The 19,419-nt window shown below is 36.0% G+C and overlaps 1 protein-coding gene across 5 annotated transcripts in view; it reads left to right on the forward strand.

The window, feature by feature from the left end:
• MALRD1 (MAM and LDL receptor class A domain containing 1) overlaps nucleotides 1-19,419 on the forward strand; it is a 732,448-nt gene that overhangs the window by 49,007 nt on the left and 664,022 nt on the right. For all 5 annotated transcript variants that reach the window (XM_028826041.2, XM_077945484.1, XM_077945481.1 and 2 more), the window contains exon 5: nucleotides 6,786-6,882. In XM_028826041.2, coding sequence (XP_028681874.2) covers nucleotides 6,786-6,882 — 97 coding nt within the window. The remainder of the gene's footprint in view (nucleotides 1-6,785; nucleotides 6,883-19,419) is intronic.

The raw sequence follows: 19,419 nt of genomic DNA on the forward strand, positions 1-19,419 counted from the left end.
TACTTTTCCTAAAAATACAACTACCACACAGCAACACAGCTCTGACCAGGGCCCTCCGTAGAACCTACATATATATATATTTTCTTTTTCCAAGATGGAGTCTCACTCTGTCACCTAGGTTGGCATGCAGTGGCACCATCTCAGATTGCAACCTCTGCCTCCTGGGTTCAAGCAATTCTCCTGCCTCAGCCTCCTGAGTAGCTGGGATTACAGATGTGTACCACAACACCTGGCTAATTTTTGTATTTTTAATTGAGATGGGGTTTTGCCATGTTGGCCAGGCTAGTCTTGAACTCCTGACCTCAGGTGATCAGCCTGCCTTGGCCTCCCAAAGTGTTGGGATTATAGGCGTGAGCCACTACGTCCTGCCTTTATTTTTTCTTGTTTTTTAATCATCCTGGGGTTCCACTTTCTTTAGCTAATTTTCCAGATTCTAACCCAAATCCTTGTCAACTCTTTTCATTTAAATCTGTTTAGCTAGACTATTTGATTATGCCTGATGGGTCTTGTGTTTTATAGCCACATAGAACCATTAGTAAATTTCCCTCCACTTAGAGAAATAATTATTTCCCTAAGAAAAATGTTCCTTCCTGCTAGGCTAGTGGACTCAAATGGCAGCGAATTTTCACAATGACGTTTCATCAGTTATACCAAGTTAACATGTAATTTAACAGAATCAAATAAATATGTAATATCTATTGCAAACTCTAATGAGGAGAGGATTAAGGCAAGAAGGTAATTTAAAAGCTACTTTAGTAGTCAAGGGGGAGGAGATGGGAGAGGAAATAAGAATGAAAGGAAAATAGGGATTAATGGAGCTTGTCTCATTGGAAATGAGAATGGAGGAGAAAGGGACTCTCAAGGTCAGTTTGGAGTTTTGAGCATTGGAGAGCACCAGTCTTCTGGTACCATTGTCAGGAAATGAGAGTGAGATGAGAGCTCCAATCCGAGGAGAAAGGACAAAGTGTTGTGAATTATAAATGACTTGTGTCATCTGAGTGAAAATCTCCAGCAGACTTTGGAAACTGGGGAGGAGAGTTCAGGAAAGAGATTAACATTTGTAATGTAAGTTTCTGATTTATCGACCCTGAAGATGAATGTTGTTTTTTTGGTGAGGAGTGTGGAGAAAAAAAAACAAGAGACATGTGATATAGTTAACACTTATTTCTACTTCTTTTTTAAAATATGATGACTGTCGACATATCCTTAACTCAGCAACAGCTAGGGACTATCTCTATGAAAAAGCTTTCAGAAAGAATAAAATGTTAATTTGTAAAGAATATATTTTTACTTACAAACACACAATTCATATAATAGCTTAAATATTTTAATAACTATGTTACAATAACAGTAGCTAACATTTTTTAATGCTAACTATATACCAGGTGCTGTTTTACATGTTTGCAACTAATTTTTCCTTATCATGTAGGCCATCATTTTATCATTACAATTGTACAAAGAAGAAAACTGAAGAACAGAGATGTTAAATAAGTTCTCCAAGGTCTTGTTGCTCTTAAGTAGTATAACAAGGAACTGAAACCAAATAGTTTTATTTGAAATACATATATATATATTCAATATATATATAATATATAATAAGTATATAATTTATCTATATTATAAATAGATATTTTGAATCAAACTACTTGGATGTATATATGTAGTTATATATTATATATAACCAACTTGGGTATGTATATTATACATATATATTTAATAATACAGTATAATTATGTATTATATAATTTATATAATATAATTAATACTTGTATATTATATAAATATATATAACATATATTATATATAAAATATATATTTATAACATATAAAATATAACATATAATATGTATATTATATATAATCTGTATATAATACATAATTTTATGTATGTATACATACATATGCAAAATCTATACAATACATATATGTATCTTATACATATACGTATATATAATATATATTATTCCATAATATATACATTATATCACATATATAATATTTGTATATATATGGAGATATATATCTACAAGGAGATATGTAACATATATATTACAAATTTATTATGTATTTATTAATATATAACATAATTTATTAATATATACTATTAATATATAATATTTTATGTTATATATTGTATATCTCCAAGTAGTTTTATTAAAAATATCTGTATCTATCTATATAATATATATTAATCTATGTTATGTTATAATATAACATATATAACATATATGATATAACATAGCATATATTATATATGATATAAATTATATAATGTATATTATATAACTACATATACGATATATTTTTTTTGAAAAAATATATTTTGAATCAAACTGCTTGGTTTCAGATCCTAGCTATATGTTGGATTCAGATTCTAGCCATACTTTTAATCACTATGTTATACCACCTGTGTATAAAACTCTCTCTACACAATCTTTGCCAGTCCTTTGAAACATGGTTCTATTTTCTAAGTAGTTACACTTATTTTTGTATAAAGAGAATATGACTTTCTTAGGGCTATTGACAGATTTTTCTGTAGGTCGTGGATATTTCTCAGTGGATTTGTAATAGAGTGGTAGATAGCATATGGTTTGAAAGGAAATGTATTGGTACAGCATATTGTACAGGGACGAAATAATTTACCATAGAAAAATGATCTGTTATGTTTTGCTGCATCTAGATCAATTGTAAACCTAAAAATCTGGGCCGACTTCTTGAGAAATACAATGTTTATGTTGTAAACAAGACTGAATAATGCACATGTTTTTATCACATCCATGAACAAAGCCTCCAACATTAGTGATATTCATTAATACGGATGGGATAATGTCTACCATCAACATGCCAATTTTCTATCGATTTGGGTAATTAGAAAATCGGAGAGTGGCTTCTTTTTAAGTTTCTCAGATCAATCATACCAGAGTATCTTTTCTTAGTGGTGTCTTGGATGGGCTCCACATCATAATGTCACGTTCAGTCATTTTTTTTCTCTTTTTTTGAGACAGAGGCTTGCTCTGTCACTCAGGCTGCAGTGTAGTGGTGCGATCTCCACTCACTGCAACCTCTGCCTCCCGGGTTCCAGCGATTCAACCTCCGCCTCCCTGGTTCGAGCAGTTCTCCTGTCTTAGTCTCCTGAGTAGCTGGGATTACAGGCGCCTGCCACCACTCCTAGATAATTTGTTGTATTTTTAGTAGATACGGGGTTTCACCATGTTTGCCAGGTTGGTCTAGAATTCCTGACCTCTAGTGATTCACCCGCCTAATCCTCCCAAAGTGCCAGGATTACAGGTGTGAGGCACTGTGACAGGCCACGTTCAGTCATTTTAACAATAAGTCACAGAACAATCATTTCCAGTCAATGTTTAGATAATGGCAGAAAATGTGCAATAGGATAGCATGAGGATGACATCTAAGGCAAGAGTGGATAAGATTTAGAGAACCAAAGGGAAAGATGGGATACAATTGCAAAATGCCAAGAACTGGATCTCCAACAAAATTGACAGACCACTAGCAAGACTAATAAAGAAGAAAAGAGAGAAGAATCAAATCGACGCAATTAAAAATGATAAAGGGGATATCACCACCGACCCCACAGAAATACAAACTACCATCAGAGAATACTATAAACACCTCTACGCAAATAAACTGGAAAATCTAGAAGAAATGGATAATTTCCTGGACACTTACACTCTTCCAAGACTAAACCAGGAAGAAGTTGAATCCCTGAATAGACCAATAGCAGGCTCTGAAATTGAGGCAATAATTAATAGCCTACCAACCAAAAAAAGTCCAGGACCAGATGGATTCACAGCTGAATTCTACCAGAGGTACAAGGAGGAGTTGGTACCATTCCTTCTGAAACTATTCCAATCAATAGAAAAAGAGGGAATCCTCCCTAACTCATTTTATGAGGCCAACATCATCCTGATACCAAAGCCTGGCAGAGACACAACAAAAAAAGAGAATTTTAGACCAATATCCCTGATGAACATCGATGCAAAAATCCTCAATAAAATACTGGCAAACCGGATTCAGCAACACATCAAAAAGCTTATCCACCATGATCAAGTGGGCTTCATCCCTGGGATGCAAGGCTGGTTCAACATTCGCAAATCAATAAACATAATCCAGCATATAAACAGAACCAAAGACAAGAACCACATGATTATCTCAATAGATGCAGAAAAGGCTTTTGACAAAATTCAACAGCCCTTCATGCTAAAAATGCTCAATAAATTTGGTATTGATGGAACGTACCTCAAAATAATAACAGCTATTTATGACAAACCGACAGCCAATATCATACTGAATGGGCAAAAACTGGAAAAATTCCCTTTGAAAACTGGCACAAGACAGGGATGCCCTCTCTCACCACTCTTATTCAACATAGTGTTGGAAGTTCTGGCTAGGGCAATTAGGCAAGAGAAAGAAATCAAGGGTATTCAGTTAGGAAAAGAAGAAGTCAAACTGTCCCTGTTTGCAGATGACATGATTGTATATTTAGAAAACCCCATTGTCTCAGCCCAAAATCTCCTTAAGCTGATAAGCAACTTCAGCAAGTCTCAGGATACAAAATTAATGTGCAAAAATCACAAGCATTCTTATACACCAGTAACAGACAAACAGAGAGCCAAATCAGGAATGAACTTCCATTCACAATTGCTTCAAAGAGAATAAAATACCTAGGAATCCAACTTACAAGGGATGTAAAGGACCTCTTCAAGGAGAACTACAAACCACTGCTCAGTGAAATAAAAGAGGACACAAACAAATGGAAGATCATACCATGCTCATGGATAGGAAGAATCAATATCGTGAAAATGGCCATACTGCCCAAGGTAATTTATAGATTCAATGCCATCCCCATCAAGCTACCAATGAGTTTCTTCATAGAACTGGAAAAAACTGCTTTAAAGTTCATATGGAACCAAAAAAGAGCCCGCATCTCCAAGACAATCCTAAGTCAAAAGAACAAAGCTGGAGGCATCACGCTACCTGACTTCAAACTCTACTACAAGGCTACAGTAACCAAAACAGCATGGTACTGGTACCAAAACAGAGATATAGACCAATGGAACAGAACAGAGTCCTCAGAAATAATACCACACATCTACAGCCATCTGATCTTTGACAAACCTGAGAGAAACAAGAAATGGGGAAAGGATTCCCTATTTAATAAATGGTGTTGGGAAAATTGGCTAGCCATAAGTAGAAAGCTGAAACTGGATCCTTTCCTTACTCCTTATACGAAAATTAATTCAAGATGGATTAGAGACTTAAATGTTAGACCTAATACCATAAAAATCCTAGAGGAAAACCTAGGTAGTACCATTCAGGACATAGGCATGGGCAAAGACTTCATGTCTAAAACACCAAAAGCAACGGCAGCAAAAGCCAAAAATGACAAATGGGATCTCATTAAATTAAAGAGCTTCTGCACAGCAAAAGAAACTACCATCAGAGTGAACAGGCAAGCTACAGAATGGGAGAAAATTTTTGCAATCTACTCATCTGACAAAGGGCTAATATCCAGAACCGACAAAGAACTCAAACAAATTTACAAGAAAAAAACAAACAACCCCATCAAAAAGTGGGCAAAGGATATGAACAGACATTTCTCAAAAGAAGACATTCATACAGCCAACAGACACATGAAAAAATGCTCATCATCACTGGCCATCAGAGAAATGCAAATCAAAACCACAATGAGATACCATCTCACACCAGTTAGAATGGCGATCATTCAAAAGTCAGGAAACAACAGGTGCTGGAGAGGATGTGGAGAAATAGGAACACTTTTACACTGTTGGTGGGATTGTAAACTAGTTCAACCATTATGGAAAACAGTATGGCGATTCCTCAAGGATCTAGAACTAGATGTACCATATGACCCAGCCATCCCATTACTGGGTATATACCCAAAGGATTATAAATTATGCTGCTATAAAGACACATGCACACGTATGTTTATTGCAGCACTATTCACAATAGCAAAGACTTGGAATCAACCCAAATGTCCATCAGTGACAGATTGGATTAAGAAAATGTGGCACATATACACCATGGAATACTATGCAGCCATCAAAAAGGATGAGTTTGCGTCCTTTGTAGGGACATGGATGCAGCTGGAAACCATCATTCTTAGCAAACTATCACAAGAACAGAAAACCAAACACCGCATGTTCTCACTCATAGGTGGGAACTGAACAATGAGATCACTTGGACTCAGGAAGGGGAACATCACACACCGGGGCCTATCATGGGGAGGGGGGAGGGGGAGGGATTGCATTGGGAGTTATACCTGATGTAAATGATGAGTTGATGGGTGCAGCACACCAACATGGCACAAGTATACATATGTAACAAACCTGCACGTTATGCACATGTACACTACAACTTAAAGTATAATAATAAAAAAAAAAAAAAAAAAAAAGAACTGGATCTCAAGATGGAGCATGGATCCAAAAGCTGGTAAATGTGAAACAGTATGAACACATAGGAACTGAACATAGGAGATAATTGTAGGGAAAAATCCAGGTGAGTATTGCTGCATTTCACTAACATGTTACCTATCCTATGCCAGACATTTGAGATACAGTGATGACCCTACACTTCTTTGTTTTTCAGAGTGTTTGCTTTGATTTCTTTGGACCTGGAACTGGCATGGTCACTCAAGTGTTTCTAGAGAGTGACATGTTTCCTATTGCAGGCTCTCTTTTATAACACTGTGAGACAGTGATGTTCCTTGGTTTATGTTTTTGTTTTGTTTTGTTTTTCTTGTGTAGGTTGTTTTTCAAGGTCAAATGACTTCAACTTATGAACAGGATGAAGTCATTGCTATTGATGATATATCTTTCAATTCAGGCTGCTTGCCTGCCAATGGTAAGAACTTTTTCTCTCATTTTGACCTTTATTGTGTATAAAGATTTCAGTGCAATTTAAACATTGTAATGACTTTAATCTCCTGTTTATTTTTGTCTGATGTTTTCATGTGGGCTATTTTTCCTTGTTCTAGTACATTGTATAACAGTGACTGGATCTATACTAGGAGTGAAGATTGGCTGTTTTTCACTGACTGATGCTGTAAAGAACTGAATGGGATAATTTAGTCTCAGACTTGAAATCTTGTAGCAATGTTTAGAGTGGCTAAAGTTAAATCTGAACAAGGTAACTCTGTTCCTTCTAGGAGACTGGGAGAAAACTAGCCTCCATAGACTTGAAATTGTCTTCTTGGACAATTGGTTTGATTATTCTGCTGAAAGATACAAAATAGAGATATTAGTTATAATCTATTTTCTATTTTGACATATCAATAAACCACATATATCAGATATAAACTTTTATTTCTATTGTTCCTTTGATTATATTAACTGAATAATATTCTATTCTTCATTTATATTATTCCAAAACAATTCAATATTAAAATTATAATTAAAATAGCATAAAATATGAAGCTTAATCTAATTATCAAAAAGAGTCAGTCATATATATTTCAGGGTTTTTTTCTTTTAAGAATTTTGTTATATTGTGGCATGTTGTAACAGAATAAAGATAGCTATTTTATAGATAAGGCTTCTGAGTTCAATTTGGTACAGAGATATAGTTGTTGTGGTAAATAATATTTCAAGACAAGAAGAGATGTCTTCATCTACTTAAGAAAGACCATTGGATCTTGACAATGTGCTTGGTTTTTAAAAAGTTTTATTTTATTTTCAGTTGACACATAATTGTACATATTTATTGGATGTTATGTGATGTGATGTTAAATACATGTATACATTGTGTGATGATTAAATCAGGGTAATTATTTGTTATCTCAAAAATTTATTTTTTCTTTGTAATAAGAACATTTGAAATTCTCTCTTCTAGTTATTTTGAAATAATATAATATTGTTAACTATACTGTGTAATAGAAAAACAGAATTTATTCCTCTGATCTACCCATTGACCAGTTTCTACACACACACCATCCATGCTATCTCCCCCAGCCTCTGGTAACCACTATTCTACCCTGTACTTCTATAAGATAGATTTTTGAAAATTTTGCAAACGAGTAAGATAATATAGTATTTGTTTTCCTGTGTCTGGTTATTTCATTTAATGTCTTCCAGATTCATCCATATTGTCAGAAATGGTAGGCTTTTATTCTTTTTATAGTTAAATAAAAAAGAATTATATTGCTTGTGTATTACCACATTTTCTTTATCCATTCATCCATTGATGGACACTTAGGTTGATTCCATATCTTGGCTATTGTGAATAGTTCGGCAATAAACATGGGAATGCAAAAATCTCTTTGACAGAGATTGAAATCATATCTCTTTGATTTCATTTTCTTTGGATAAATACTCAGAAGTGGGATTGATGAATCATTCGGTAGTTCTATTTTCAACTTTTTGAGGAACCTCCGTACTGTTCTATATGGTTGTACTAATTTACATTTCTACCGACAGTATATATGTATTCCCATTTATCCACATCTGCACCAGCATTTTTTAACTTTGACTTTTTGATAATAGCCATTCTGAGAAGTATGAGATGATATATCATTGTGATTTTAATTTGCATTTCCCTGATGATTAATGATGCTGAGAATTTTTTTCGTATTCTATTCATTGGTCATTTTTCTGTCTTTTTCTGAGAAATATCTATTGAGGTTTTCTGTCCATTTTCAAATTTGATTATTTGTTTTCTTGAAAATGAGTTGTTTTGAATTTCTTATGTATTCTGAGTATTGACCCCATATTAGATGCACAGTTTGCAAACATTGCCTCCGATCCTGTAGGTTGTCTCTTCACTCAGTTATTTTCTTTGTTGTGCAGAAACCTTTTATTTTGATGTAATTTCATTTTTTTAAATGATAGGTACTATTTATTTATTTATTTATTTTATGAGTGAAATATTTTACATATTTATGGGGCGCATGTGAGTTTGTTACATGCATAGAATGTGTTCAGCCTCCATTTACATTCCCTTTCCACCCACTCACCCTTCACAGCCTCTAGTATCTGTCATTCTATTCTCTATTTCCGTGAGATCAATTCTTTTAGCTCTGACATATCAGTGAGAGGTTATTAGTTATTAATTAAATGTTTGCTAGAATTGATTAGTGAAGCCATCAGGGTCTGGGTTGTTCTTTGGTGGGGGACATTTTATTACTAATTCAATCTGTTCAGATTTTCTATTTCTTCAATTTTAGTAGGTTTTATGTGTCCAGAAATTTATGTATTTCTTCTAGGTTTTCCAGCATATGATTGTTCATAATGGCTTTTTATGATCTTTTGTATTTCTGTGCAACTAGTCATAATATCTCCTTGTTCATCTCTCATTTTATTTGAATCTTCTGTCTTTTTATCCTTAGTCCAGCTATTGTTTGTCAATTTTGTTTATCTTTTTTAAAAAACAACTTTTTGCTTTGTTGTCTTTGGTATTGTTTTGTTTAGTCTCTATTTCATTTAAGTCTGCTCTGATCTTTATTATTTATTTCCTTGAACTGATTTTGGGTTTGGTTTCTTCCTGTGTTTTCTAATTCCTTGAAGTATAACTTTAGGTTGTTTGAGAACTTTCTAATATTTTGATGTAGGCATTTATTGCGATAAACTTCTCTCTTAGAATTGCTTTTGCTGTATCCCATAGTTTTGGTAGATTGTGTGTCTATCTTTATTTGTCTCAAGGAATATTTAACTGTTCTTTTTAATTTTATCATTGGCTTATTTTGTTCTTCAAAGGTATGATTAATTTTCGTGTATTTGTATAGCTTCCAAAGTTCATTTCGTTGTTGAATTCTACTTTTATTCCATTGTGGCTGGAAAAGATAATTAATATGATTTTGATTTTTACAGAATTGTTGAGACTTGTTTTGTGGCCTAACATATGATATATCCTGGAGAAAATTCCATGTGCTGATGGGAAAATGTATATTTTGTAATTATTGAATAGAATGTTCTGCAAATATATTTTAGGTTTCTTTGATCTAGAGTTAAGTTTGAATATAATGTTTCTTTGTTCATTTTCTGTCTGAATGATCCGTCCATTACTGAAAGTAAGGGATTAAAATCCTTTACTAATATTGTATTGCAGTCTATCTATTTCTGTACATCTAATAATATTTGCTTTATATATTGGGAGGTCTAGTTTTGGGTGAATGTATATTTACAAGTGTTTTCTCTTTTTTCTAAATAGATCTCTTTATCATTATATTATGACCATCATTATCGATTTTTTCAGTTTTCAAATTAAAGTCTATTTTATATGATATAGTTATAGCTACTGCTGGTCTCTTTTGATTTCTATTTGCATGGAATATTTTTCTTCCATTCCTTTACTTTCTCCATCTATGGGTATTCTTACAGGTGATGTGAGTCTCTTGTAGGCAGCATAGAATTTTGTCTTGTTTTTTAATCCACTTATCCACTCTACATAATTTGAGAATTTAATCCATTTACATTTAATGTTATTATTGACAGATAAGGCCCTACTCCTTTCATTTTATTCATTATGTTCTGGTTATTTTGTAGAAATTTGTTTCTTTCTTCTCTTGTTTATCTTTGTGGCTTTGTGGTTTTGTGTAGTGATAAGCTTTGATTCTTTTCTATTTCTCATTTGTTTATCTGCTGTAATTTTTTCTCTCTGGTTACCATGGGGCTTACATTAAAAAAATCTTACAGAACACTATTTTAAACTGATAACAACTTAAGCTTGGTTGCATGCAAATATTCTAGAATTTTACTTTCCTCCCACAATTTGTAATTATGTTACCTTAATTTGCATCTTTTTATATTACATGTCCTCTAACAACATATTGTGGCTGTGGTTATCATTGATGATTTTGACTTTTAGTCATCATCCTAGAGATTTGAAAGATTATATAACACCATTACAATAATTAAGTATTCTGAATTCGATTATAAATTTACCTCTACAAGTAAGTTTTATATTTTCATAGGATTTCATAGTAATAATGAATATCCTTTTATTTCCAGTTAAAACACTCCCTTAAGCATTTTTTGTAAGACCAGTATAGTGGTGATTAATTCCCTCAGCTTTTGCTTGTCTGTAAAATACTTTTTTTCTCCTTAATTTCCGAAGAATAGCTTTACAGATAGTATGTTCTTGGCTAACAGTTTCTTTTTCTTTTAGAACTTTGAATATATCATTCCATTCTCTCCTGGCCTGCATGGTTTCTGCTGAGAAATCTGTTCATAGTCTAATGAATTCCTATAGATATGATTTGATGCTCTTCTCTTGCTACTTTTAGAATTATCTATTTGTCTTTGACTTTTGGTAATATGATTATAATGTGTCTTAAAGAGGACATCTTTATGTTGAATCTAATGGAGACTGGGCTTTGTGTATATGGACGTTCATATTTCTCCCAAGGCTTGGGAGGTTTTTAACTATTATTTTAATAAGATTACTGTGCCTTTCTTCATCTTTTTTCCCTCTGGAAATTGTATAATGCAAAACTTTGTCTGCTTAATGATTTCCCATAGGTCACATAGGCTTTACTTGCTGTTTTTCATTCTCTCTTCTTTCTTTTCTTCCCTCCTAAGCTATTTCAAAAGACTTGTCGTCAAGTTCAAGGATTCAGAAAATCCTTGTTCTACTAGGCTGTTATTGACATCCTCAATTGTATTTTTTGTTTCATTAGTTGATATCCTCTGCTACAAGATTTCTGTCTTATAAATGATACCTCTTTGTTGAATTAATTATTGAACCCATGAATTGTTTTTCTAATTTTGTTGAATTGTCTGTATTCTCTTTTATCTCACTGAGTTACCTTAAGATTATTATTTTGAATTCCTTTTTGGGCAATTTATAAATTTCCATTTTGGTAGGGGTCAGGTGCTGGAGAGTTATTGTGTTTTTTTAGTGGTATCATGTTTCTTTGCTTTTCTGTATTTCTTATTTCCCTATGTTGATATCTGTGCAACTGGTGGAATAATTGCCCCTTCCAATTTTATGGAATGGCTTTCAGGGGGAAATATTTTCACCTGTGTTTTAGAATATTGGTTAGGTAGGATACCTTGATTGCACATGTACTTTAGAGTATTGGTTAGGTAGGGTACACTGATTTTGGTTCCAGGTGGACACAGTAGGGTAGTCTCTGGGCAATTTCTTCAGCTATAGTCAACATCAGTAATACCTGAAGGGGTCTCACTGGCTTAGGTTGTGGGAGTTTGTGCAGCTCCTTGGACAAGCCTCCCTACTGGTGGTGGGGATGCTGGGCTGTTCTGAATGCCAAGTGTATGTGAGAGCTGCTCTATTACTGGATCAAGTGTTACCTCCCTGTCGGGGACAGAAATGCTGGGCTGTTTTGTGTATTGAGGGTTTGTCAGGGCTGCTCCACTTTGAATGTGGCTTCTTTGCTGATGTTCATGGTGCCAGACTGTTTCACATACAAGGATACATTGGGACTGCTGTATCTCTGGTCAGTCATAACCTCCCTGGTTGGCAAGATTGCCTATAATTTGGGGGGGCAAGGCATCTCATAAGCTTGGCCACTGGGGTTGCAGCAGTACCACTAGGTATAGGCTTCAAATAGCTGGGATGGTGTGCTGCATCCCCTTGAACTGGAAGGTTGGAGTGCCTGCTGGCAGTTTATTCACAGAAGTAGAGAGCTATAGCTTCTTGGATGGAGAATGGTACACTACCATGTGTGAGCACAGTGTAGTGCCATCAGATCCTCATGGATGGGGAGATGCAGTGGCTACTGGACCCCAGAGAAAGATGTACTCTAGTCATGGCTCCAGTCTCAAGATAGCACTTTATAGCAGCAGTGTAGATCATGGGAAGAGAAGGCACAATGTGGGCTCCTTCTTTGGAGTAGCATAACCATGTCAACTTCTGGCAGTGATCTTAGATTGGGCTTAGGGCCTGTGATGACCACAGAGTTCTATAGCATCAAAAACCGTGGCAACTGATCTTTGATGGGGGATGCTGGGGGCCTCCTGCTTTCCCTCCCTCCCTCCCTCCCTCCCTCCCTCCCTCCCTCCCTCCCTCCCTCCCTCCCTCCCTTCCTTCCTTCCTTCCTTCCTTCCTTCCTTCCTTCCTTCCTTCCTTCCTTCCTTCCTTCCTTCCTTCTTTTCTTCCTTCCTTCCTTCGACAGAGTCTTGCTCTGTCACCCAGGCTGGAGTGCAGTGGCACAATCTCGGCTCACAGCAAACTGTACCTCCCAGGTTCACGCCATTCTCCTGCCTCAGCCTTCCGAGTAGCTGGGACTACAGGGGCCCCCCACCATGCCTGGCTAACTTTTTGTATTTTTAGTAGAGATGGGGTTTCACCCTGTTAGCCATGATGGTCTTGATCTGCTGACCTTGTGATCTGCTCGCCTCGGCCTCCCAAAGTGCTGAGATTACAGATGTGAGCCACCACACCCAGCCCCTGCTTACCTTTTGTTTGCAAGGATGATTACTTCTGATTTCGAGCTACTCCCAACTGGGGAGACAGGGCAGTAAAAATAAGGTATTTTCTTCCATTTTCTAGGAATCTATTCTGAGTCTCCATGCTCTAAAGGGTCCCTGCTATTCCCCTGCAACACTCTGGTGCTTTCCCTCAACTACTGTAGTCAAAATGTGCTTGTTTATTCATTGTTTTAGTCCTTTTTAGTGGAGGGAAAATACATTAGGCATCTCTAGTCAGTTGTCTTGCTTACATTATTCCTGTCTGTGCTTGGGTTTTTAACATCCCTTCTGTTAGTATAAGAGCTTACAGATAGATGTTTCTTGCCATGTGGACCAAGCCTGGGTTTTATAGAAGCTGGTGACAGTCGCTTCTAACACTGAACATGTAAAATTCCTGTTTGCTTTTGTATTTTTAGTGGTCAGTGTTTATCAGGTGAGAAATCACTATATGCTACATTTAAAAGTAGATAAATTGAAATAGAGAACTTTAAGGGAACAGATTATAACCCCCCTGCCTCATACCTAGAAGTAAATAATTAAAGTATCATCCTCAGTGCCTTTTTACTGTTAGAAAATAACATTTATTGGACTTATCAAAAGGGATACAATATATCAATAGAGAATATATGGTTAACTGAAGGCATTGCAGCCTCTACTGCTGACAGATTTGTTATTTAAAATCTCTAATACTCCCTCTTCTGTCACTTTGCATGGCATTCCTGGGTCCAGAGCACAGCCAGCTTAGTTTTAATGAGACATCTGGTTCTTGACCCTGATCCCTTCAGGAATGTCTTTGTATATCTCAATTTTATAGTTTCTGCAGAGGTCAGGGTCTGTCAAATAAAATGATCCCTGACTAGTGTACTAGTGTTTTTAATTGGCTAGTCTGGCTAATCATGTTCAAAGGAGAAAAAGGCAAGGAAATCACCTATTGGCTGGACTTTCCTACTGTAGGGAAGTTAGGAATAGGTTGCTGCCATTGAAATTGTATTTGTATTACAAATTTACAAACACACATGCTTGGGTGGTGCTTGGGAGTTGAGATGGCCTGTAATAAGATTCTGCTATCATGTTAGATATAAATTTCTCTGTATATTTGGCCCTGGGAACTAAAGCCATTTCCCTAATTACCCATTATCTATATACTGGGACAAAGACCAAGTAGATGGGCCATCATATATATTCAGAAAGCAAATGTCAGATGTGTAGTAAGTATTTAAAGTATTTAAGTAAGTGCTAAAAATTAAGTAGCATTAAATTGCCAAGTACTATAAAATCACTGCAAAAGTATAAAAGCAATCATAGTACAAGTGAGACTTCAGAAAGATGAATATTCAAAGGAAAATTGTGATCCAATAGAAAAACATGAGTATCTACAATTTCTAAGATAATTGTTCTAGACATTATTATAACCATAATGTATTGGAGGTGGTATGGAAATGAAATTTACTAAAGATGAGGCATCAATAAATTTTAAGGTTCATTTATTACCCGAGCCTTTCACATGAATACGAAATTTACATAACATGACAAGCTTTGGGACTGGAGAGGAGGACTTTGAAATCTAAGGCTGAAGTCATCAATGAATATGGAAAGTAGACCTACATGTATGACAGAGGGCAATAAGCTGAATATCTTGAACCAAAATGTTTGCACACATTCAAAGATAAATACTTGTGTTGAAGCAACATTGGGGATTTAGATGAACTGCAACCCTATTTATAGGAGTTGCCTTTTATGGGGCATTGCAAACGATGTCATCTCCTGGGAAAAAAGCTGCAAAGGAAGTGGTTTTCTTACGGAGAAAGCCAGGATTCAGATGAGGTCACCTGGTATGTTCTTTGAAGATGAGGACACTGAGAGTTGTTTCTGTTTTTGTTTTTCGAATAAAGTAAGGATTGAGGGCATATTTACATTTTTGGGAGGAAAACACAGCAGCACGAAGATTAATAATAGAGGAAAAACAAAGCATTAGGGGATGAGATTGGCACTTGACTGGGGCTGCACTTCGTAAATGGCAGAAATGTGAGAGATTGTAAAATTAAGTAGCATTAAATTGCCAAGTGGGACTCTCTAGCCAAGTTCAGGCACTGTTGTAACAGACTAAACCTAGTTAATCATCAGAATCACATCGGGGAGTGATTGATTCTGGGCTTCACTCCAGTGATAGATGGGAATCACTGTGAGTGGAGCCTGAATTTTAAATAAGATTCTCAGGATATATATATTTTTTATTTATGAAGCCACTGGAGCCCAGGCTTAAGAACAGGACTAGCATTTGGGAACAGGTCTGGTATCATGCTGGTGATTGTACTTGGGGCAGAGTCCCAGCTAACTAGAATGAGTAGTTTTAGTCTCGTGCAATACTGGTGGTAGTGGTTGCGGCAGGGGTGGAGGGAGCATCGGACATACAATCCAGCATCTTCTGGACATCGTCATCAGAAAATCCTATTCCTATGGAGGGTAGGTATAGGGCTTCTTGCATTTGGATGCAAGAAAACAGGAAAGTTTACTTAAATTACCTAAGGAAATGGAGGAGATAATTATGGCAAATGTTCATCAGTCCCAATACTGTTAGAGTTGAGGATCAAGGAATTTATTTTTTTGTATTTGCCTTATTACCTTATGCTTGTCACTTTATGGCTATAAGGTGATGGTTAAAGGCCTATACATCTCAAATTTTGGGCAGGAAGAAGGCATAAATAAGAAGGGGCAATGTTTTTGGCCACATCATTGGCTTGACTATTTTATCTGGATAACTTTAGTTGCTAGTCAGGCTAACAAAACTGAATATTTAGCTTTTAGCTTCTGGAATAGAGGTAAGCAAGGAGAACAGATTTATGAGTGGAATAAGCAAACGTATTTGCTACAGAAACTGAAAATCAACATGAGTATACATATGTAACAAACCTGCACGTTATGCACATGTACCCTACAACTTAAAGTATAATAATAATAAATTAATTAAAAAAAAAGAAGTAAATTCCAATTTTTTTTCAAAATCTGTTCCCTCTCATTCATTCCCTGTTTTAGTCATTACCAGTTATTTTGTCTCACTCAAAAAGCTAAGAGTCATTTTTACATATTCTTCTCTTTTTTTCACCCTTATATCAATTTGGCTAAAAAATATTATTGAGGGAATGTCCTACCTTATTTCTTAAATTTTCTCCTCTTATTTATTACTATTATTTATCTAACCCCGACTTTGTTCCAGCCCACATTTTTTTTTTTCCTGTGGGATACATTTTTTCTTCCAATTTTAATGTATTCTACTCGACAATCTACTTCCAACAGGTTATACTTTATAACAGACACCTATGGCCAGGTCTCCACTTCTCATAAATCCATCAGTAAGTCTTATTGCCTCCAGGACAGAATTCAAATATTTTATCATGATATTAGCTTCTCATGATACTGCTCTTTTTCAGTAGTCCAATGTCCTACTTCACAGTTCCCCCAAGAATCCCATACTCTGGTCAAAACAAATTACTTGCGAGTTCAGCAACACAGGGTCCTCTAATTCTTGGGCGTTATGCAAACCTCTTTTCCTCTGCCTGAAAGCCTGATTTCATAACTTTTCTTTTTCTTCTTCTTCTCATTTTTCCTCTCCTTCACCTCTCCCTATCCTCAACCTTCTCTTCCCTCTTTTCTCCCCATTTTTCTCCCCTCTGTCCTCCTCCTACATTTCTCCTCCCTCCTTCCTTTACTTCACTTGCCCTCTTCCTCTCCTTTCCTTTTTCTTCCTCCTTCTCCCTTCTGCCTTCTTTGTTCCTTCCTTTTCTTTTTTCCTTTTCTTCTTTTTTATATGCTCAGGTTTCTGAGCATAAGTTTCTTGTGAGTTGAGTTTTCTTGTGCAGGGGATTTTCCCTTATAGACTATCCCTCCACACTGCCACTGCCACCCCCTACACACACACACACACACACACACACACACACACACACACACACGTTTATTGATTTATCTTCTAGACTAAATTCTAAGTGCCTTGAGGCATAGTTCCTATCCTGTCTAATTCACTTGTGGAACCCTAGAACAGAACAAGCACTTCGTGAATAGAGATTGACCAAATGATTGAACAGAGAACATGTGCAGTTATTCAAATGCCAAATATTTGAGATTTTGGATGATTTCTTCTTCCTTGTGAGATACGTATGCTCCATTCCATAAAAAAATAGATTTAAATAAAATATCAGGGGAAGATGTTTTTAACAGTACTTACATTTGTGCTGAGAATATTATATTATTTCTAGGTTTTTGTTTTAGTATGAAAAATGAAGCTAGGTCCTCAAACTACATAAGGAGGCTTTATTGAAGGAGAATTAATCTGGGCCAACCATTTTCCATATTTTAATAGACATACAGGTGCTTTTGCCACATTATAACAGAAATATTGTATTTAGAAATGAGTGGACTTAAAGAAAATGAGTGGAGTTAAGTTCTAACATAGCCGTCTTTTGATAAATCTTTTTGGTTTATTGAAATGATTGTTTAGGAGGCTGAGATGGGTGGATCACTTGAGGTCAGGAGTTCGAGACCAGCCTGGCCAACATGGTGAAACCCCATCTCTACTAAAAATACAAAATTAGCTGGGTGTGGTGGTGCGCACCTGTAATCCCAGCTACACTGGAGGCTGAGGCAGGAGAATCACTTGAACCCAGGAGGCGGAGGTTGCAGTGTGCTGAGATGGCACCACTGGAGATGGCACTCCAGCCTGGGTGACAAAACAAGACTCTGTCCTGGAAAGAAAAGAAAAAGATATTTAGGTTTCCTAAAAAGACTTCTTTTCTTCTTTCTTCAAACCAATATGCCTTTCAATTTTTTTTCTACTTCTTTTAATGACACTAGGAAGCGATTGTATTAACTGTGTTTTTTTTTTCCTGTATTCTGACGCAGTGAATTCTGGGGTCTTGGTGAACCTGGAGGGGTCTCACAGGGTAAGCTTATTCCTAGAGATAGTAAACAGCTCACCCTTTTCACTTAACCAGTGTGCTTTTCAAATACAAATCAACAAATCCAGAGCCCCCATCCCCATCCACTTCCTCTATTGTTGGACTTTCACATACCCGGGCCACTACGCACCTGCCCTACTCACCCCAGGGCTAGTATATTAGTCTATTATGGCTGCCATAACAAAGTACCTCAGACTGTGTTACTCAAACAACAGAAATTTATTTTCTCTTGATTCTTGAGGCCAGACATCTGAGTTCAAAATGTCAACAGGATTGATTGAGTTTTGTGTCCTTTCTTCTTGGCTTATAGATGGCTGTCTTCTCACTGTGTCTTCACATGGTCATTCTATACCTGACTATGACCTACACTCTAGTTATAAATACACCAGCCAAATTGGATTAGTGCCACCCGGTTGCCTCATTTTACCTTAGTTAGCTGTATAAAGGACATATTTTCAAATACAGTCACTTTCAGAAGTACTTTGGGTTAGCACTTCAACATCGGAATTTCGGGAGGCGTGATTTGGCCCATAATAACCAAGTTCCAGACAACTAGAAACAGCTTCTATGTTCTAGGGCCTGCTGACATCATTTAAACTAGCCAGTCCTAGGCCTGCTAACCCTGCCTCCCTTGCTTCTCCTAGAAACCAGAAGAAAGTTTCTGGCCCACATTTCACTCCTCTTCCTCTGCCTCCTGACTGACTCACGCTGGGACTTTCCCATGTGCTCCCTCTTCTTGGAGAGGGGGTGTCTAGAGACACCCAAGACGAGGTCTATACTCTGAGTGACCAAATAATCTGTATAACAGACCCCCATGACATGAATTTCCTATATAACAAACCTGCACATGTATCCCGAAGTTAAAATTAAAGCTGCTTTTTTTTTTTTTTTTTTAAAGAGAAAACAACTCATAGAGCTGAATACTGGAAAATAGGAACTTTACCATATGTAAATTTATAAGTAATTTGAAAATGAAATGACCAATTTTTAAAGGTGAAAAATTCTGATGAGGAAGTTTATAATATATAGCTTATTTATTATACTGTCATTTATGAAAATGAAAC

Source organism: Macaca mulatta, chromosome 9 (genome assembly GCF_049350105.2).
Source record: "Macaca mulatta isolate MMU2019108-1 chromosome 9, T2T-MMU8v2.0, whole genome shotgun sequence".
Classification (NCBI taxonomy): domain Eukaryota; kingdom Metazoa; phylum Chordata; class Mammalia; order Primates; family Cercopithecidae; genus Macaca; species Macaca mulatta.